The 23485-nt window shown below is 38.1% G+C and overlaps 1 protein-coding gene across 13 annotated transcripts in view; it reads right to left on the reverse strand.

Moving 5' to 3' along the window:
- The window catches only part of Bbx (BBX high mobility group box domain containing), a 247743-nt gene that overhangs the window by 110658 nt on the left and 113600 nt on the right, over positions 1-23485 (reverse strand). For 8 of the 13 annotated variants that reach the window (XM_052740847.1, XM_052740850.1, XM_052740848.1 and 5 more), the window contains one exon: positions 19127-19263. The exons of 4 other annotated variants lie outside the window; for them this stretch is intronic. In XM_052740847.1, coding sequence (XP_052596807.1) covers positions 19127-19231 — 105 coding nt within the window. In that variant the 5' untranslated portion in view covers positions 19232-19263. The remainder of the gene's footprint in view (positions 1-19126; positions 19264-23485) is intronic. One more of the 13 variants, XM_052740855.1, reaches the window with a different exon arrangement.

A 23485-nucleotide genomic window follows, 5' to 3' on the forward strand; every position in this document is an offset into this window, starting at 1 on the left:
CAGTAAATGGTACCCTAAGTGCTACACCCAAGTTGTCCTCACTGGCCTCCAAATACTAGGCACACATAAGTACGTGCACATGCATCCCCAGATACATTACACCCCATCAAAAGATAGTTTTGTTGGAACATGATCCCAAAAGCAAGTTTTAGTTCCGACATTCATCCACAAAGTCAGCGCTCAGCATACTGACAGCCTGACTAATAGCATGGCAGCACACGCTACCTCAGTTGTGAGCACATAGTGTGGGTCAAGAGCATGTGAAGTTCAGGTTTAAGGAATGATAAGGTCATGGGTATGCCATATCATTACAGTAAACCGTGATCATCAATCCATATAGTACCATAAGTTCTCCTCTAAAACACCAACTGTTTTCTTTTACCTGAAAAAGAAAACACTGCCTTCCATTCTTATTAAATGACAATGATTTTGCAGATATATAGAACATACGAGAAAGCAGCTTATAAAATACAAAAGTTCACAAAACAACCTAAATCCCACTACCTTTGAAATACTAAAACAAACAAACCAAAAACTAAGAAAATATACCAAAATTTGGTGGCAAAAAAAATTAGTAAATTTTTTTCCCTACAAAATCCATTGTGGTCACACTTATATACCATGATTTCAATTTAAGATAAACCAAACTACAAATGTACGTTTGTACTTAAAGAAAATATGAAGAGGCTAAACACCAGGAGCTCCCAAGACCCACGGATGGGGAAGTCAGTGCTCTGTAGGTGATGCCTAGCCTCCTTTGTGCTCTCAAGTATAATTCTCATCTGACTTATGAGCAAAAGAGAAACTAGCAAGTTAGTTTAAAAACAATTCATTTCAATGTAATTTAGCAGGACAGAGTATCAGGTTTCTGAGATGCCAAATCAATATGTTGCCTTGGAAAGTCATTTTCTGGTCGCAATCCTTTGTGACCATGAGACATTTTTTCACACTTGTTCAAAACTAACTGCTTCACTACTTAATTACTGCAACGACGGCAAATGGGCCTTTTTGTCTGTAATTCAATTACTGCAGAAGGTTTATAGCTTGAGTATTAAGAAGTGAAGCATTTCCTTGACTATATACAGAAATAAAAAAGACAACATATCACAGTCTGGGAGTGACTTTTAAAACTCTACTGTCTATGTTTAAGCCAGGGTTGTCCTAGCTTATTAGCCAATGTTCTGGACTGCAGTGGGAGGGTACAAATGCCGTTCTGCCTCATTTCCATAACTTCTGTGACTTCCACACCTTGTCTTGAGACTCACTGCAGTGAGTCCTTCACCCCATGGTATCACATCCACACAGCTCCTGATAGTATCTTATCACCTAGGACAGCACGTTTTTGTTTGCAGGTTTGTCTTCCACACTCAGTGGAAGCATGACTACTATAAAGACTGCATTCATTGAGTGATGAATACTTGAACTGTCCTCAAAATAACTAAGCTTGGGAACAAATGTCAGAGACAGTTGAAGAAAACACTGAATCATGTGTAACCTTTAGAATGTGCAAAGAGAGAGAAAAAAATGTTCCTTCCTTAAAAAAGCTTTGTACCTCAAATCTTTCTTTCTCTCAGTTGTTTCTAATGTCTCATGAATGTACTAATGTGACTTAAAAAGGAGGAACGCAGTTAGTTTACATGTAGTACATTTATGGGCCTCCTTGTCCTTCCTAAGGATTATCTCTGCATTTCAGTACACTGCACAGCTATGAAGAAGAGGAGTACACGCTGCCATTTTACAGCATGCTTGACGTGCTAGCATGATCAGCAGCTGCTGAGAACATGGTTCACTGCTGCCAAGGACACAGCCTCCTCCATGGGTCTGGATTCACTTTTATGATCTGCAGGTAGAAAATCTGGGGCGTTTACACCTGTTCTCTCCCACCGATCTGACTGTGACACAGGGGAGTAAAACTGATCCTTAGATTAGCTACTGAGTAAAACTATACACAAGACCATTAAATTATTAAAATACTAAATGTGGAAGTTTCCAGAATTTCACCAGGATTCCAACACATCTACCTTATTGTTCATGTACACGGAATGCATCCTTAGTGTCCAAGTGGTAGAAACTTAAAGTCACTTAACTGAGTGATATACACTACGCTAAACCAGTATCTCTCAGTGGGGACACTTTTGCCATTCTGTGTGGGACAGGTTTTTATTGCCAAGGCCTTTTGACTCACTGCTCCATTCCATATCCCGCAGATCGACTCTCCAATCTCAGGATGAAGCAACCCCCACTGACCCCATCACTGTGACAAGGTCTCACTTCCTGGAGGGTGGTGGGACCTAGTTGGGAATCACTGCACTATTTACTATATAAAAATTACAATTCTGACAATAATTTAGCACTATTTTTAAAAGCAATTTTAGGAGGGCTTTTCCCTTAGTGACAACACTACAATTTTCTTTCCCCAGTTATTTCAAGAATACACGGAGTTCATTCCCTATATCCTTATGGTGTGTGTCCTTGACTGGTTTAGTATTTTTTACACAATATGATTGCTTATAATCCTCATGTCATAAAAATGTCTCAGTTAATATTTCTATTTGTGTTTATTTATGAGCTATCAAAATAGGTTTGCTCTTCATAAAGCAGGTATACCGTATTATCAGTATTATTATTATCACTATCATTAAGATTTACACTACTGAGACACTACTGACACGTTAGTCAGAACTACAGGAAGTAATGAACCCTTTTCCCTCTGCTAGGTCATGGTAGTAGCACACAAAGATGAACACTCTAGGATCTACTGGGAAAGAATATTTTCACAAGTTTGGGGTGACTAATGAACAGAACAATGCAAAACTGATGAGTCATTTTTAAAATATGAAATGCCACTCTAAAATTTACCAAAGAACAATGAAATTCCAATCTATGAATAGTTAGAACTGTAAATCTCCTAAGATTTCCCTGTTGCTGGCCATATACTGTGCCCTTTTTGAAGAGGCTGGATTTTATTCATCAGGAAATGCCTGCTGCTATTACTATGCCTGGTACATATTAGGTGTTCAATGAATGTCCATTAAATAAATGTTTCTGCAATAGGGGAACCATGTAATTCCTATATCGGGGCACTATGACCCAGACAAAGATGAGAAAAGATGGTGTCAAAGCCCCCTCAATGCTAGATGACGGTGGCGCACGCCTTTAATCCCAGCACTGGGAGGCAGAGGCAGGTGGATCTCTGAGTTTGAGGCAAGTCTTGTCAACAGAGTGAGTTCCAGGCCAGCAAGGGCTACAGAGAAAAACCCTGTCTCAAAAAAACAAAAACTAAAAAACAAAACAAATAAAAGACCCCTCAAAATCTGAGACTAAATCTTGATCAAATTACTACTTTGTCATATAACTGCATACCGAAAATTTTACATTGTTTGTGCCACCTTACAAAGGAAGACTTGAGCTGTGTCATGAATAACTGGAATCTAGATTATCTATTTTAGAAACTTTGCAACTTAGAATCTTACATTCAATAAGAAATATGACAGCACCATTTTGAAAGCAATATATAAATCTTTAGAATATATGTATTTCCAGGCTGGAGAGCTAACTCAGAGGTTAAGAGTACTGGCTGCTCTTCCCAAGGACCTGGGTTCAATTCCCACTACTACGGAGGCCCATAAAGGTTCCTAGTGAGATCTGAGCTTGCTTTACCCAGCAGGGCTGCATTAGAGGATGGCTTGACCATGTGCATGGTTACTAGGTGATTGGCAGGGTTTGCACTTGGCTAAGGGGAGGTCTTTGCTCCACCCCTTGGCATTCCTATAAAAAGCCCTTTAGAAGACACAGTAGGGGCCAGTAGATAAGGATCCATCCTGTGATTCTGTTTCTCTCCCCTCTATCCTTCTATCTAAATATTTCTCACTTCTTCCCCCTCAAGAGTACGCTGGGGAAACTGTGGGAGCTGGACTCACACACACCACCCACATGGCAGTTCACACCTGTCTGTAATTCCCCAGTTCCAAAGAATCGGGAATTACATCCTCACACAGACATACATGCAGGCAACACCCCATCAAACATAAAATAAATAATAAATCTTTTAAAAAAAAGAAGAAAGAAAAGGAATATATATAAATTTCAAGGCTCAGGAAGAGGAAGAGGAGATGAAAAGATTCTAAGAGTCAGAGGTGGTAGATGACTCCAAGGAAACAGTGCCTTCCCAACACAACAGGACAATATACATATGAACTCACAGAGACCATGACAGCAAGCACAAGCCCTGCACAGATTGATAATCAGGCTAAATCCCAGCACTGAGAAAGGAAAAGAGACACAAAGCCCTAGTCCTAATGGAGAAGCAGTTGGTAATTAATACCCACTGGAAAAGGAAAATCAGTTTTCTTTAATGGAGTGTCATGGGTATGTATATATACCACATTCCAGGGCAGGCCTCATGCCCAGGGATAGCTGGCCAGTACAAAATGAACTCCTATGTGTATGTGTGCACGTTTTCTTTCATGTCTTGTTTTGGCATTGTTGTCTTGCTGTTTACTTGTGCCTTTGACAGAGAAAGAACATGAAGTTGGGTGAGTAAGGAGGTAGGAGGATACAGGAGGATTTGGAAGAAGGGAAAGAATATGACCAAAATATATTGTATGAAAGAAAGTTTTTAATAAAAAAGAAAAAACAAAAAGAAATCAGAAACTATAGACAAAGACCATGCACGTTCTTAAATATGTCTTTGAAAGAAACCCCAGATTACTTGCTCAACTCCAGTTGTCTATAACCAGGTATTTCATGTGATCTGCCCTGAAAGTTAACAGCACAGACTCCTGCGTTTCTCTTATCCATAACCTGTATGCACAGTTCCTGGGTTCCTTGCTCACTGTGCTACTTTGGAAGAATAATCTAATCTTTCTGTGCCCTGACATCCTACAGATGGAAATAGGAAACAGTAGTTGCTATAGAGAAATCTTCACACCTAGTCATATTCCTGTTTAGAACTGTGGCTTCCACAGAGTAAGTGCATATGAAGATCCGTTATAATCATTACAATTAATCAGAGAACATAAACATTCAAATCAACTTGAATAAGCTACAATTAGCAACTACTAGCTATTGGTCTCATTTACATCAGTACTCCTAAGAACTATTACAGCTAGCTGGATGTGCCAGCCTTAGTTCAGCTGCTTGTCTGCTGCTGCTTGAGGCAGGTTCTTTAGTCTTTCCCAGACTGGCCTAGAACTCACCATGTAGCCCAGGCTGGCACCAAATTCATGACAATATCGCCTTAGCCTCACCTCTGCTGCTTTTAATGTTTTAGTGTTATCAGTGAGTACTACAAAAAGAGAAATACTTCTGACTGTGAAAATCTGTAGGAAAAAAAAAAGACAGAGAAACGGCTAAACAGAAATAGTGGGAACCTAACTAAAATCCTCTTGGGGAAGGTGGCTCCTGCTTGCAATGCCAGCACTCAGGAGGCTGAGGAAGGAGGACTACCAGAACAGGCCAGCCCAAGCTGCAAATAAGACTCCATCTCAAAAGCAAACAGCACAAAAAACTACCAGCAACAACTTACAGTATCAAAGAATTGTATAAAAATACACTTGTTAAGAGACATTGAAATAAACAGTGGGAAAAGTGACAGACCATATGTGACAATAATTATGACTCTTTTTTAAAAATACATAATAAATATTTGCCTTAAAGGCTCAGGAGAATAATAAATAACATTCTCTCTACATAGTAGGATTATGAATGGGATTTTTTGTCCTCTTAGATAATTTTACTACTTTCTAGTTTTTCCTTGGCTTACAATTCAAAAATAAAACAAGACAAAAACATATCTGGGTGTACTATAAGCTTCTATAAAGCATAAACTCTTTAAAATTGCAACAGGCTAAACAAGGTTTAACCTCCAACCTGTAGGTACTATTATTATTACTATTTTAATTGACAATTTGCAAAATGAATAGGAAATATTCCAGAAGACCAGGCCAGCGGCATTTCAAACCTTAAAAATTTGAAGCCGAGCATATGTGCACTCTCCTATAATCCCATCATTGAACAGAGGCTGAGGCAAAAGGATCCAGAGTTTGGGGTAGCCTGGACTACATAGTTGAAGGGGAAAGAATAAAGAACTTTAGAACCATAAAGAAAAGATAAGCACTATCTGCTAAAGCACAATGTTCAACAGCTGAAAGAAACCAAGACTGTCTAAGTGATGGTCATTGTAACCAGTTTCCTCTTTCTATGATTTCATAAATATTACAAATGCTCAAATGATTCAGAAAGCAGGCTCCCTTAAATACCATAGTTTACTAAACATGCTGTGATAACATTTACATTGTCAGAGGATTTTTAAAGTTTACACAAATCTTAGTTTTCATTAATGACCAAGATTCTGAGAAAACAATTTCTGTTTGAATTACACCCTCCAGTCAGGAATGCCACAGGCTAAGTCTAGGATACAATAATAAGGTGCCATCTAGTGGATGCTTTGTAAAGTTTCTCTGTTCATGTATACTAAATTCCGATGACATAATCCTGTAAAAAGTTCCTCTACATGAGGAAGTGGCCAACCCTTACAACCCCTCCTCACCAATTACTGATCTTAGCTAGACTAAAACATATAATAAAACACACACACACACACACACACACACACACACACACACACACACACACACACACACACACACACGATTGGCAATATTAATATTAAATCTGAAGTTGAACCTATACCACCATCACAAAGGACAAGAACAGGCCAATGAGAATTTAAAATGCCCAGAAGACAAATCAAGGCCCACATATAGTTTGAAAGGAGAGCCAATTTAACAAACATGTTCTTATTTACTAGTGCTAATGATATGAGATTATTATATCAAGAAGTATAATTACATTAGGAAGGTAATCATTGTTACTCTATGCCATAGAAGAACATAGGAGAACGTGAACTAGCCACGCCACATCTGATAGTAAGAAATCAGCAGTGGTGCCATGTCTCTGGCAGCACAGCTGCAGAGGCCTTCTTGTACCGGCAGGCATGGCAGCAACACATGTCATAACCAGTTAAAATGAAATTAATGCTAAAGGAACACAGCATAAACACACATGGCAAAATGGAAGGCTGAGAGAGCAGACCAAATAGTCATTTCAATTATTATTCCATAATCAAATAAACGTTTACATTTAGATTTAATGAGGTAAAAGCAGTATCTACTTGAATTATCACAGCTATAGACCCTAGTTGAGCTCTGTTTATTTCAGAAGAGGTTTGGAGCACATGCTGGTTGGTTTTTTGTCTATTTGACACAAACTAGACTTATCTGGGAAGAGGAAATCTCAAGTGAGGCACTGCATCCATCATACTAGCCTGTAAGAAAGTCTCTGGGCATTATCTTAACTAATGATCACTGTGTGAAGGCCCAGCTCACTGTGGGTGGTACTGGTCCTGAGTTGTACAAGAAGTCAGGCTGAGAAGCCATGAGGAACAAGCCAGTACGCAGTGTTCCTCCACACTCTCTGCTTCAGTTCCCGCCTTCAGTTTCTACCCTGACTTGCCTCCATGATGGGCTGTGATTGAGACATGTAAGCCAAATAAACCCTTTCCTTCCCAAGTTGCTTTTGGTCATGGTGTTTTATCACAGCAACAGAAAGCTAACTAGGATGAGAGGACATGGTAGTTTTGTTATATTTTTAAAAGATGGTACATATGTATTAAGCTTCTCTTTTAGATGTTTTTTATATTTTCATGTTGTAATACAAAAATTAATGATCTATTTGAAAGACACTCTACTCTGAAAAGTTTGTATGCAGCCTGTCACAACTCATTTCTGTAGAAACTTTTGCATTTGTTGCTACTGATCCTAGTACTACACTTTGCAGAATAGTTTCAACTTAAGGAGTTACTCGTTTAAAGGTGAAACCATTCATTTTATAGGAGATGGAACTACAAATACAATCCCTGGGTACCATCTAATTTACAAAAGGAGAACACAAGACCCACAGACATCAAATGTAAGCTCAAGCATACTGAGCTAATTATTAGCAGAGTCAAGGTTGGGGTCTCTTGATCACATAATTAGAGCTCTTTCCAATGAACCACACTTTGGGGGGGGCTGCCCCCACTTTTTCCCCCATGGCACTCTTGGGCAGGGAGAAATGAGGAAGATATAGACAGAAATATAGAGGAGAGAGACAGAAACACAGGATAGCCTTGGGAGGGCCTGGGTCAAAACCCAATGGTCCCGTCTGTCTCTTCTAAAGGGCTTTTAAAGGAATGCCAAGGGGTAGAAAAAAAGACCTCCCCCGCAGCACAGCCAAGTGCAGACCATCCCAACCACCTGGTGACCATGCACTTGGTCAAGCCATCCCCTAATGCAGCCCTGCTGTGTAAAGCAAGCTCAGATCTCACTAGAAAACCTTTGTAGGCTCCCACACACATTGACTTTTTAAATTCTTTTTCAAGTAGAAATGAGATGTTTTCATTAAAATCTCCTGAAGAAAAGAAAAACCTTAATGTTCTACACTTTGGTTCTACAAGGACCATAAGGGAACTGCTACTTAAGAGTTACTGTGTCATCCTCCATCATCAAAGCAGTGGGAAGGGGATGAGGCAGCTTTCCAGAACAAACCCATCAGTTATAAAAGTGAGAATCTGTGTTGTTCGATAAATGGGCATAAGGAGCCATTTCTGTTTTCCATCAACATGGTCCTTAAATTTGCTGTAAATGCGGGAGCAGCGCAGCCTATAAAGTGACATCTTTTCTCTCCCATCATCTCTCAGAGTAGGTAGAAACAAACCACACATTCTTTCTTCTTGTACTGGTTCCTGTTACACTCTGTCTTCCTACAAGTCTTTGGGGCAGCTGACATTTGTATTTAACATTCACATTATGGCTAAAATCCTGATGGTTGTTATTTTACAATTTATGCCTTGGTATTCGCAGAACCAGATTCTGACACAGTAAACATACACATTAAGTGGAAATCTGTAAATTCGGATACAAATACTCGCTCTGGGCAGATGAATGCCTTGGCTATCTTACTTACCTCTAACTCAGGTTCACCTATCTGGTCTTGGAGGACGTTGTCCCTCCAAATCTAAGTAATCCTACAGTTGGAATCTGGAAAATACTCTACACCAGATTTCAGCTCAGTAAGATTTATTAGGCACAGCCCAAACACAATTCTCCTGCAACAGTTTTAAAAGAAGTCTGGGGAATATAGTGATAAGACAAATCTCAAAGGGGTCCTTTGTAGGTTACATGTGAATTGCTTTTGAGACTGTCTGTAGACATCTTCCTTTGGCTCCACCTCTATACAAACTGCTCTGGGAGCCTAAGAAAAGCAGCTTTGAAATGTGCCAGTACACAGATTTTGTACTGCTGCCACAGGCCTGCAGCCGCTGCCAAAGGGAAGGGTGACTCAAAGCAACTCTACACACCGCACTTCTCCATGTCTTCCTCGTTCTTGGCAGCGATACACTGGATCAGTCATCCTGCTGAACATCCAGAGTCCAAAGTCATTACTAGAGCAAAGGTTTCCTGTCCAAGAACTTTCAATTGATATAAAAGTTTAACATTTCAGTGCAAATGGGTTTTTTTATTTAAATATGATATACTTGGAATCTATGACAAATTAAAAGGCCAGTGATACAGTGAGTTACACATTGCTGGACTAACAGTAGGACACCCCAATTCATCTTTCCCGGGCAAAGGTGGTACTGGCACTTATTCAAAGACTAAAGTCACACCAACATGTGAAGTTTCTAGCACCAGTTATGCGGCCAGAGAGCAGTCACATATGCACATGTGATGCCTCTTTCCAGGCTCTTTACCATTTATTTCTAATTTAAAGGGATTAAAGATAAGGTACCAATAAACTCCACTTTTCTTGTGGAAAACAGAAATAGCATTAATGATTTGGGTCCAATTACATCAGATGTAAGCATAACAATTTTTTTTTCCCTAAAGAAGGATTAACTTTACATTTTGTGATTATACCCACTGTGGTCATCCCTGAAATCATACACACACAAGCAACACTAATAGACTTAGCAGGTTGTATTTATATATCTATGCAACAATAGCAATTAAAGAAAAAGGCCATGAATCTGAGGGAATCTGGGGCAGGAGGTACAAGGAGGGGATAGGAAGGAGGAAAGGGAAGAAAGGAAACGATTTAATTATATTTTAATTTTAAAAATAAACCTATTTTTAATTTAAAAACTGTGAGGCTCCTTGTCTCTATTAACACCATCTAATAGACTCACAAAGACTGTTTCCACTTATTTGGAACTGTGCTATGGCTTGATTCTGACCCCTAAACTGCATGTGTTAGAAACACATGTGTTAGAATTCCCAATTCAAGTGTAGGACTAAGAACTTTTAAAATAAAATTCTCCTGTTCTCACTGACTAGACTGATGCCATTACTAAAGGAGTGGATTCATTACCTTCAGAGAGGATTAAAGCAATTGCTTTTGACATTCTTTTGTTCCTCTCTTTTGCACCGGTCTTTTCACTCCCCGCCTTCCACCACGGCATAAAGAAAAGAGAAGGACCTTGTCACACACTAGCATCTTTACCTCAATTTCCCAGGCTTCAGGACCAAGAGAAAAAATTATTTTCTTTATAAATTTCCCAGACTGTGGCATTCTGTTATAGCAATATAAAATAAATTAAAACTCCTAGTCTTCACTCAAAACAATCATAGAATTACAGAGTTAGAATAAACTTTACAGAATATCTAACTTAACTTCCTCACTGAAATAAATTCAGGTAAAAAAAAAAAAATTAAGAAATCTGCTCAAGCTGCAGAACAAGTTCAAGATTAAGAGAGCTGGGCTGAGTACAAAATCATCCATGAAATTCCTTTTTATTCATCACTGAGAAAACCATAAAGCTACATTTTTAAGGCAACTTAAGTTTAGTATTGTTCTAAAAAGTAAATTGCTGATATTTTTCACAAAGTACAAAATCCTATTTCATTAAAATAACATTGTTAAAATGACAAAGTCTCTTTGGACATAAAAAAATAAATGTATATTAGGGCTTGGATACAAGGTATTTGTCCCTTCCCCAAAGTCTGGTATGTTAAGGACTTGGTCCCAGCTGGTAGTTACGGTCTTTGGAAGGTGATAGGATTCTGAGGGCTATGACCTAGTCAACAGATTAAACTCTTGATGGATTCATAAAATGCTGTAACGGGGGAATCAGATCTAGCTGAAGGAAGTAGGCTAATGGGCGTGTCCTAAAGAGACACCTTGTCCCGCCCCTCTGGCCTCTGCTGCCCAGGTGGCTTGTGGTAAGCAGCTCTGCCGCCTCCAGCCTCTTCCACCACGATTCTTGGCTTTGCCTCAGGCCCAAGGCAATGAGACCAAGCACATATCCAACTAAACCTTTGAAACCGTGAGCCAAAATAAATCTGTCTTCCTTGTAAGTATTTTCTTCTCAGGTATTTGTCACACAGTATGACCACCACATGTACTGGGCACCCACTGCTATGCCAGACGTTTGATAAAAAGGAAAAATACCATGTGAGAACTTTTTTGGATAAAATGTATCATAGGAACCTAATATTCTCCAAGAAAGGTTAAATTAATTTGGTACACTGTACTCTGGTGGACTGTATGTAACACAATAGCAAATGTATTTTTAATTCTCCTTCATTTCAGCTGCTTTCTCATAGGATTCAACTACTTCAGCCACTGAATAACATTACACTTAGATGTCATCTTGAAGAACTGCCCATACAGAACAACACAATTTCAAAAGCATGCACTTTGAATGAAGTTTCTAAAGGGCTACCAAATGCCTCCCACTTAGGGTCTTTCCCTGGATCAGCATGTTTAATTTATGTTTGAAGACTGGTGTCATATTATCCTAGATCCCTTCAGTTCTAAGTACACACCGAGGATTTTTCTATGAAAAGATCAAATCCTACCACTATTTACTTTGCAGACTGTAATTTAAACATAAGAACACTCTTTCCTCTATAATCTGTGCTGAACCGTATGTGAATGTGTAAGACAATCACTTTATTTTATCCTCAGGAAGCTTAGGTGAAGAGGTCCTTAAAGTCCCACATAAGTGAAGCCAAGGCATCCGAGCTAACACTCAGTTCCACGGTGCAGCTGTAAGAACACTCCTCTGTGAATGACCAAACGAAAAGCAGCACTTCCAATGTTCCAGGTTTTAATAAGGCCTCAGTACAAGTCAGGAGGTGGTGTTTAGAGTTTCCCCAAACACATTCATCTTTCTTTAGCTATCAGAGATGAAGAATCACAAGTAAAGCCTTTGAAAATATAAAATTTCAAGGAAAAAAATAGAAAAGTCGAATCTTTAAATTAACTTGCATTTCTAAATATATTCTTTATTACTTCAGCACACCATTCCATTGTGAACATCCAGTTTCTCTGGGGATTTAATATTCTTTCCCTATCTAAATATTTACAACACTGGTTTCTCAAAGAGACCATCAGTTTGCAGCTCTATATGGATCTAATAAATGTGTGAATAGTTTTATACTGCTGCACTCAATTTTACAGTTCCTAAAAGTCTTCTGGGACATCATTCTCAGTGTGCTTCATCATTCTCAGTGTGCTTCTGGCTTTGTCCATTTCATTCTTTGATTTTCTTTGGTGAAAGAAAAGTACTCATTGCTTTTCACTAAATAACATAAACAGATTTTCCCTCTTTATTTTAAGTTATAATATTGATGTCTGTTTTCACAAGTCAATCTTGAGATGAAGATTTGACTTCTCCTTTGGGGATCAAAACTTCAGATTAAACACTGGTCTCTTGCCTCTTTTATTAACAGTCTCACAGTGAGCTCAAATCTCTGCAAAGCTCAACATCAGCATGCACTACATGTGACCAAGACTTGCAGTTATAGGCACAAACACTTATTAGAGCTGCCACAACTGAATGTGAATGCTTATTTTGATTTCTTGACACTACCCCCAAATCAAATAACTTTTGTTGGGTAACTGTAGGATGCCCAGCTGAGTCAATGAACATATTTCAGACAACTGCATCTTGTTTACGAACCTAATGCCTCTTTTGTTGAAGGAAATGCAGGTTGTACAAAAAGAAATAAAAATAAGAGGCAAAAAAAAAAATCTGTTCAACAAAATGACATCCATTTAACATATTTAAGAATTAAATAGCAATCTGAAATCTATAGATATTCTTCAACCATACTTTCAGAGAAATTGCTTTTAGGAAGAAGTAACCAAAAAAAAATTAACAACAGTTTAAAAAGAAGAATAGAGCCGGGCGGTGGTGGCGCACGCCTTTAATCCCAGCACTCAGGAGGCAGAGCCAGGAGGATCTCTGTGAGTTCGAGGCCAGCCTGGGCTACCAAGTGAGTTCCAGGACAGGTGCAAAGCTACACAGAGAAACCCTGTCTCAAAAAACCAAAAAAAAAAAAAAAAAAAAAAAAAGAAGAATAGAACTCTCTCTATCTCCTAAAAAAAACTACCAGAAGCCAGGTGGTGGTGGCGCACACCTTTAATCCCAGCACTCGGGAGGCAGAGGCAGGCGGATCTTTGTGAGTTCGAGGCCAGCCTGGTCTACAGAGCGAGATCCAGGAGAGGCGCAAAGCTACACAGAAAAACCCTGTCTTGAAAAACCAAAAAAAAACAAAAAAAAAAACAAAAAAAAACCTTCCAGGATGCCTTGTACAGGGAATGCAGGAAAAAAGGGAAAAAAAAAAAAAGGTGGCCATACTGCCAGTGTCGGTAATGGATAAATCACTGGGTATCAGAAACTAAACTTTACTTCTCCAACCCCCTATAGTATATTTTTAAGTGCAAACTAGTTAAACCAAGATTACCATCCCATTCAAAAGCAAGTTTCATTTTATTCTTATTAATTCTGTCAAAAACATACAGGCGAGGGAGATGACTTGCAGATAAGCATGAGGTCCCCAGTTCCAATCCCCAGCCACCAAATAAAAATTGGAGCAAAGCTTCACATACCTATAACCTCAACATCCGATTGAGGGAGACAGGCAGCTCCTAGGAGCTTGCTGGCCACGCCCAACGTGGGCCCCCATATCTAAAGGTTGTCTGACTCAGATTTCCAGAGCACTCGTTTCCCTGGGTCAAATGTGCTTCTTAGCAGCTAATAGGTTACTAAGTGATTTTTTAAAAAACAAACAAACAAACAAACAAAAAAACACCTCGTTTACTGAGCAGCACATGATTCACAGAGGCAACACCACCACCTATCTAATTATAACAAACGTATCTAAAGGTGCTGTGTAAGGGTTAAATAACAGCAAATAACCATAAATGGATTTTTCGAAAGCAGCCAAAATTCCTCTAAGCTCAAAGCAGACTTTAACCTACGGGCAATGATGCCACCATTCAAAGGAGACACAGTGCTTGGCAGACACAGAGAAAGGAAGTTAAGTGTCAGCTGGCTGAGTATGAAAGAAACATACACAATCAGAGAGTTAGGAGGAAGCGGGTTGGCAGACATGCAGAAGAAACCGCTTTTTAAAATGTGCTGGTGTCCAGGCGAGCATCCTTGAGGACACTGATTCCCCAGAACAATGATCAATTTTAAGGTGCCATCTTTTCTGTTCTCCAGGATTTATTTCTTACTCAATAAGACCTAGGCAGCCTTTTAGAAATGTGGATTTTACAAGTACCAGAATAAATTGTAACATATTGGAAAATTAACTTCAGGAAAACAAACTCACCGCTCACTTCTCTTCATGGCCTTTTTACCCATATATGAAATCTTTGACAAAATAAATATTGTTCCAGCAACAGCTAAATTTTTTGAGGCTGTTGGAAACTACCAAATGCTTTTTAATAATACAGATAAATCTACTTTTGGCATAATTATTTGAATAATTACATACAGGCCAACAATGAGCTTTTATATTCATTTCCATGTTTGCTGTATAACAGCCGTAAGATCAGAGTAAAATAAAATACATAACTGGAATTTTACTCTTAACTTAGCACGTCTATCTTCCTTCAGAAAGAAAATTTTCTATCAAAAGTTTATATATTTATTAATTTCTCCACTCTATTTATGGACACTCAACTGTTAATAATACTAGTTTATTTTTAATATTTGTTGCAGTTAAAATTAGAGACTATGTCTCTCTCTCAGAAGACATTAAATTAAAATAAATATACTAAATTACAGCTGTAGGTTTGGCGGAATACTTTGAAGCCTAACTAAATTAATAAAATGCTAAGTGAATTAATAGTATAAGAGAAACTTATACTGATAATTTGAAATATTAATGTGCATACTTAACAGGTCAAGCGTTTTACATTAATCAAAGAGACAATAAAAGAGTGGTTAGAAAAAAGCATTTTCCTATCAGTAAAATTTTCAATTCTTGCAATTTCTCCCATTTTTCTTTTACAAGCACAAAAGCATGCTTTTCTCTTTGCATTTCTAAGCAACAAAAACTAATGTGTTCTTCACATAGGATGGGTAACCACATCTTTAGACAACTGAACACTTGAGTTTGGTTAAGTAAGCAGTTGGTAAAGGAGGATGTTCACCATTCGGCTTCCTGTCTCCAGAACCATACAGAACTATACAGTCTAGCAGATCTCAGGTGTTCTCAGTGCATGAAGGCTACAGGTGGGAGGCTAACAACTATACCTTCAATGATAAGCAATCTGGTATCAAAAAAAAACACCAAACCTGATGATTTCTTTTCAGTTCCAAACTTGATTTAGATATAGGTGAATTTTATTAAAAATAAATCCTTCATTAAATGTTTCATCCTTTTTTATTTGTACATTAAACGAAATGTGCAAACTCCCCTTGCCTAACTAATTATTCTCTCTAATGTAAACACTGTTAGACTTACATGGAGATTTCAAAAAGCAGATGAGTAACATTAATGAGATCAGATTATTCTCTGTCCCTGAAGGTCAAAACGGAACCATCTGATCTGGGGTAAAGGTCAAATACTGAACCCTCCTTTGGGACCTGGGAGAGATGCTTACAATATACAGAAAGCTAAAATATGCCCTATCCTTTGCAGCCTGATCTGTGGCATCATGTATTTTTGGCGTAGGAGCTTACCAACAAAGCTTATTTGAAAACTATATCACGTAAGAATTGGAAGAACCAAGCTTCAATAGGCATGAGAAGACTGAGGGAAGGTACCAAAGAACACAATCTGGCCTTTCTGTACCATCTAATAGGAGTCCTTAGGGAAAGAACCAGTGCAGAAAACCAGGAACAGCTTGCTTCCAGCAACAGATACACAGACGCATCACCTCCAGGAAAGGCTAATACAATTCAAAAATGGTAAACAGAGTGTGAGAAAAGACCTGGGATTAATGGTACAACAAGTAAAAAAAAGGTAGGATGAATCACTCTGGTCACAACCACAGGGATGGGGGTAAGAAGTAGAGGCAAGAGGGCAAAACTCAAGCTTTAGTTCTGATGAATGAAGTAGGAAAGTCAAAGGCATTTATTATACTCGCTTTAAAAAGGGGGGAAAATGTATTCTTTCTCTAGAACGAACCAGGCCTAAGCAAGGAGAGAAAGGGAAGTCCAACAAATGTCCTGTGTGTTATGGTCATGAGACACAACAAAGCTGGTTGCTGTGCTGTAAATATGGACTTAAAGCCCAGTTAAGTCTACATATTCAGGCTGCCAATAAGGTGTCCAGACAAACAGCAACTATATTTCATCTTAATTAGAAGACATATATTTTTCAAGAGTGAAGTTCAAGATTACAATATTTGCTTGTGTTTTAACATGGCCACTTACTATCCGAACCATTTTTAATACTCATTTACCCCCCAAGACATTTAGTGAAATGATTGTTGCTGAGCAGAGGACTGATATATGAGTGCATAGTACATTTACAGCTTTCTTTTCTGTATTCAATAACCAACTATTAACTATATAAGTACCAAACAATCCTAGTAGATTAAATCCTGGTATCCCTCCCCAGGAGCCTCAGAATGCAGATGCATTAGTAGTGCCCGATAAGAGGTAAAACATTGATATTGTCAGTTAAAATGATAGACCACTGAGTACTACTCATATCACAAACGAAGAACAACTTTGGATACTAAAGTTGGAATGAACTGTATAAAAATGTAATAGACACCAGAAGAATTTCTAAGAAAATGAAAAGTGGCTGAAAGACATAAATGGAGAGACTGGCAAGTACACCTGAAGTCCTATGCTCAAGGGTTTAGAACTTCCTTGAGGCAAACAACACACAAGCTTAAATTACTGTAGAGGGCAAGAAATCCTCTCCCTCTCTCTCTCTCTCTCTCTCTCTCTCAATATATATATATATTTCTCTGCACACACTGTCTTGAGAAGTCAACAGCTGACATTTCTCATTCATCGTGAGCTCTATATTATCTCTATATTGTAGAAAAGTCACTGCTGAGCAAACATCCATAGCCATTTGAGGATGTCTACACTCAACTTGCCTACAGAGGATCTGTGACTACTGCTAAAAAGAGACACAAGCCTCTTCTCCAACAGAACTAACTTAATGAGGATCATCCAGCTTATTGTTAACATAGTGTTGCAGAAAAATCAATCATTTTTTAAAATTATGCCCCTCAAACAGAAATATCCTCAGAGGACACAAAGACATGGCAATAATCTGAAGAGAAATCTAACAACTCAGAGAACTTGAAGACAAAGAAGGGGGAGCAATGGCATTGCTGATGCAAATCAAAGTCAGGAAACTTGTAACAAAGTCTGTGAAAACAAACCCATTATTTTGTAGGTTTTGAAACTGGGCATACCTTTGACCTAGCAGTTCTACATAGACACAAAGAAACAGTATGGACCTCAGCAGGAAATCTGCGGAATTTTTCAGAACTTTTCTTCTACAGTTTTTATTCCCAAATAACACACACATTCATGTACCTATACACATATATGCACACACACACACTAATACCCCTGTGCACACGCGCGCGCGCGCGCGCGCGCGCACGCACACACACACACACACACACACACACACACACACACACACACACACACGGAACGGTGACAGCCTCAGCAGGCATCAAAGAAAGTAAAATGTGGCATTTTCACACAATGAAAGGCTGGCTATAAACAGCTCTGATCATGAATAAATGATCAGAGCAAAAAAAAATGAGTAAAAACCACTCAAGAAAAGCATGGAAGTCCTATGTCCAGCATTCACAAGGTAGAATCTGGCAGTGCACACAGTGAACTACAAAGACACCATAATGTTTATTTCCTGAGCCAGGATAGGTGTTCAGTCATTTATGTTCATGCTCATGTTATTCTTCATACTTCAGTTACATGCTATACATATTCCCTGTCCATATAGCATTTTGTAAGAACTCTGGGGAAACTTCTATTTTTAGAAAGCTGTCAGAAACAACCTAGTATTTTAACAAACAATTTTAAAGTTATTTTTAAGCATCTGCCAGTAATATGTAATTAAAACCTTATAAGAATCATCTCCTTTAATTCATATATTTGAGGTAAATATTTTCAATTGCGATTTGCATATAAGGAAACTGAGATGCTGTATTGCTTAGTAGTTGCCTAGTGTTACATAGCTAGCAGCGCTAGAATTTAATATGTATCCAAATCCGAATGCTATGTGTACTAGGTAGTGCTGCTAAATACAACAGAAAAACTATGTCCAGAATGAAAAGAAAACAGTTCTCTATTTCACCTTTGTATGATGAACATTCTAAGAGTCTGTTAGCTTCATTATGACACTTTCTTACTAACCATAGTCACAGTTTAGCCTAAATACAAAGTTCTGAAAGTGGCAACAAACACCATGTTGACCTACCTTCTCTCTAAGAGAATTATAAGTTAAGTTATGCTTGGCCAGCATTCCTCGAGCTCATTTGACTACCATCCCAATTGAGTCCCTGAGGCAAACGAGCACACCAGCCAAAGCCCTGCACAAATGACTTCCACTCTCTCCTTGTTGCTCTTCCATTCATATTTCAAACTCACATTTTAAACTCATGCGAGAAATTTGGTTAATATCACCTGATTTCTATGAAGCATTAACTATATGTCCCTTTAGCATACAAACAATACAACTCATTTATATAATTATTTGTCAGCTTGACAAATTTGTCTTATTTGCACCAGATCCCCCAAGAAGAAAGGACAAGCCTGTGTCTTTTGCACCATACTCTAACTTACTATATAAATGCTGATTGACTTACTACAGTGGAACAATTCGCCTCTGGTATTTCTCAATATCCCAGGGAATCCTCCACATCTACAACATGCTGGAGTTGATATCATCTGCTAGAGGCTTGGGGTCTTCCTGAGGGTGCCTGGGACAAGAAAAACAGAGAAAGACCAGAGACAGTCAGGAGAAACACAGAGAGGGGAAACACAAAGATAACCAGAGGATAGAAATACAGAGCTGAAAGTTGCCAGAGTTGCAGGGATTAAGCAGCCAAGAAAGTCAGACAATGAAGAAGACTGCAATCAATCATAACTTGGATTTTGGTTTGGAGCCCTCATTTGTGGTAACATTTATGAAGCAGTGTTGCCCTTGTGATATTAAACTAGTAATACAATTAACTGTTCAAAAGTAACTGTTCCAGTTTCCCTGAACAAGTACCTTCCCCATCAACATTTATCTTCACTAGGTCCACACACGATCCTCAAAGCAACCTAGCCTCAAACAAGAAAATACTATTTTTCCAATTTTGAATGTGAAAACCAGAGAGGTAATGTGACTTGTGCAAGGTCATAAACAAATGAAAAACTACAGCACCAAATCTAATTCCAAAATTCAGTATTTTTCCTGATAGCCTGTGTTGTTCCTATTAGAAAGATATATTAAATAAGCACACATTTTTATCAAATAAAATTCAAATTCTATTTAAGGTAATTTTTTCTATCCTATAGGGCAATGAACAAGGTATGTTACTATGAATATTTTTAAACATACCAGAAAAAAAAAACAGAATAAAAGTAAACAGAAGGAGAAAATTTAGAACAGAAACAAAACTGAGTGAAGTCATCAGATGAAATATAAAAAACTTTAGACCGGGTAGTGGTGGAACATATCTTTAATCCCAGCACTCGGGAAGCAGAGACAGGTGGATCTCTGAGTTCAAGGCCAGCCTGGTCTAGGTAGTGAGTTCCAGGACAGCCAGGGCTACCCCAAAACCCTGCCCTGATAAATAATAAATAAACACATAAACAAATAAATAAATAAGTAAATGAATAATAAGTGAGAAAGATTTTAGAAAGAGCTAGAAGTCATTCATCTGCTTTTAGAACTCTGAAATTTCAAGGTCTTAACTAATTAACATATTTCGTATGACATATTTACTAATGTATTTCAGCTGACCAGAAAATGAAAACACACCCCATTTCAGTAAATTCTTAGAGACAAGCAATGCTAAAGAATCTTCTCATAGCTGCACCTACCCATCTACACTGCAGCCCTATTTCAGGGTACTCCTGTGCAAACGATCACACTCTTTGTAACCATCACTATTTCCTCTTGAGCAATACTTACAACTTAAATAACCATACCCTCCGGGCAGTCAATGCAACTGCTAGAAAAATTCCTTCAGTACAAGTGGGAAGTATGTCACTGGATTTTACAAGACAGTAAGACTACAAAAAAATAAATAAGTAAATAAAAGAACAAACCTTCTCTTCAAATGTGCATCAATATATGTTTCTATCACATTCAGCAACTTTTAAAACAGAAAATTTCAAATCAGGCAAAAGTACAGTGCTTCTCTGCCCTCTAGTGACTGGCTAAGTTTTACTAACTACATGCTGCTTTTTCAAATTCAGTTTGGGGTAATACTTGGGATTATTTTTCAAACCTCAGGAGAGCAGCCTTTTCATTATTTGAATACTGAGAAAATAATCTTAATCAACTTTTAATGATGCTTTGTGGAATAAACACAATACAGAAAGAAAGCGGGGTAGGGAGACTTTACTGAAATGGACTACTTATGTATTGAAACCGCCCAGTTTTTAAAATACAATGTTTCCTGATCCTTGTACTTTTATGCATTTTGTTTGGTAAGACCAAAGAATTCTAGTTAGTCCCCATGCTGAAATTTTTATAAATTTCATAACTATATGAATTCTAAAATAGTTAATCCTCTTATTTTGAATCCTAGGGTATAAAGATAAGTAGTATTATGTACATCACACATAGGTGAACACTTTTCTATTAATTATAATAATCAAAAATGTATTTAGTACAAAATACTGAGTGTAATTTACCTTAATTTCTCTAATGGTATTTTGGGATTTTCCTGGACCTCAGCATTGTCATTAGGAAATTCACTATCACTTCACCAAAATGGCAGAAACACTTAGGAAAGATACCAAAGACAGTCATCAGGCAGTGATTCACCCTCATATACTGAGAAGGGAACTTCTCTGTCACAGTAAAATGATCCTCTTGATTTCTATTACTGTGTCATGAAGAACTAATGCATTTCTAGAATATCATTTCTGTTCTCACTAAAGCCAGTGTATCAGTTTCTGTGTCTACACATTTATGTTAAAATGAGCATTACCTGTGCACTGAAAGTAAACAGATCTATCAACATGTACGGATGATCTACAGGCAGTGTGATGTGGTTATGAGTGCAGCCAAACTGGTAGAGTTTGAATCCCAGCTCTGCTGACCAGTCAGCAGTGTAAACTGGGCCAGATAAACTTTCTATGCCTTACTTCCTGCATCAAAAAACAAACAAACAAAAAAACAGGACTAAAAAAGGCATTTCAGAGTCTTACATGATGTTTGGGATTCGGTTTCCACTGGTGTACTATTTATTCATCATTCATCAGTGGATTGCAGATATTTGCTCATGTCAGTAAACACATATTTTACATCAAAAGAAAATACCTGTATATGAATATTGAACTATAATTAATGATAAATAAAGTGAAGTATTTGGGAGGTGATATGATTTACTTTCAACACTATAAAATTTAAGTTGACTTGATGAGGAATAGAAGGATAGACAAATAATAGATATACATTAAATACTATAACCCTAGGAAAGAATCTAGTGCTACTACACTGTTACGCAGAAATAACAGTATAGTACCCCAAGTTCTTATCTTTATACCTGTAATTAGTGCACTGGTGGTACTGCAGAAGAGGAGATCAGAAAGATTGTAAGAGCCAGAAAAAACAGTCACCTGCAATGAAACAGTATTTGCTAGACAGGGCAGCACAAATCAAAGACAGCCGCTGGGACTACATGCACATGACTTGAATAAGATGAAGCGGGCCAAATGTTGGGGGGGCACAACTGGCAACTGATGACTGCTGGGGGAGGAAGAGTCAGTTTTCTCAGGTTCTAAGAGGTTACCCATGCCCCCACTAATGGTTTCAAATCCATACACATATATGCACAATAACGGGCTCAGTAGATATTTAAAAAAAGAGTATATGAAACAATGGGGTGTAACTGGGGGGGGGGAGAGGGAAGAGAGTGGAAGGCAGATTTGATCGAAATATAACATATGCATGTATGAATATTAAATATTTTTAAATATGCAAAATAAAACATTAACAACCAAATCTACATGGTAAGAATGAATTTTATAACAAGATGTTTATGAAATATGGACCTGCCTTTCATCAAGCTTATATAAAATTAAAAATACATAAAAGTGAGACAACATGGGTACATGCCTATAATCCCAGCACTTAGGTTGAGGCATCAGGATTTTAAGTTTGCGGGACAACTTGGCTACACAGTAAGAGCCTATTCCAAACCAAGCAAAACCTTACTTAGCTTGGCAAGGTGATGCACCCTTGCTCTTCCAGCATTTAGGAGGCAGAGAGATTTCAAATTTAAGGCTCTGCTAGATTACAGAGCAAGTCCCTCTCTTATGAAATGCAACAATAACAAGACCAACAACAACAATATATGTAACAGTATAAAGCAACTGAGTTAGTCTGCCATAACAAACACCAGTGTGGTCACCGGAGCAAATGAAGTGCCAGTGCGTTCTTCCAAGCTGACAGAGAAGAGAACAATGAGGGAGTGTGCTTCCACTCTGGGGTGAATGTTACCATCAAACATGTAAAACTCAGCTTTCAAACACATCAAAAGACTGCATGGGCATGTAGAGAATAGAGTCTCTAAAAGTCAAAGAGACTAGAGATGAATCCCAGTTTTGTATATTTCCTAGTCAAGAAGCTCAAACAAACTTAAGTGTCCTGAGTTTTTCAGTTCTTTAATATATTAAATAGGAAAAATGAATATTTATATCTAAAAGGTTACTGTAGAAATTACGATGAAAAAAAATATAAGGATAAAAATATATACAGCCAGGTGTGGTAACACATGCCTTTAATCCTAGTACTCAGGAGGCACAGGCAGGTAGATCTCTCTGAGTTCGAGGCCAGCCTGATGACCAGCATTCCAGGTCATCCAGGGCTACACAGGGAGACCTTGTCTCAAGTAGTAGTAATAACAAAACACACACACACACACACACACACACACACACAGCGCCAGAGAAGTCAGCACATAATGTGTAAATAAAAGC

This window comes from Peromyscus californicus, unplaced genomic scaffold (assembly GCF_007827085.1).
Source record: "Peromyscus californicus insignis strain IS unplaced genomic scaffold, ASM782708v3 Scaffold_16__1_contigs__length_79575227, whole genome shotgun sequence".
Taxonomy (NCBI): domain Eukaryota; kingdom Metazoa; phylum Chordata; class Mammalia; order Rodentia; family Cricetidae; genus Peromyscus; species Peromyscus californicus.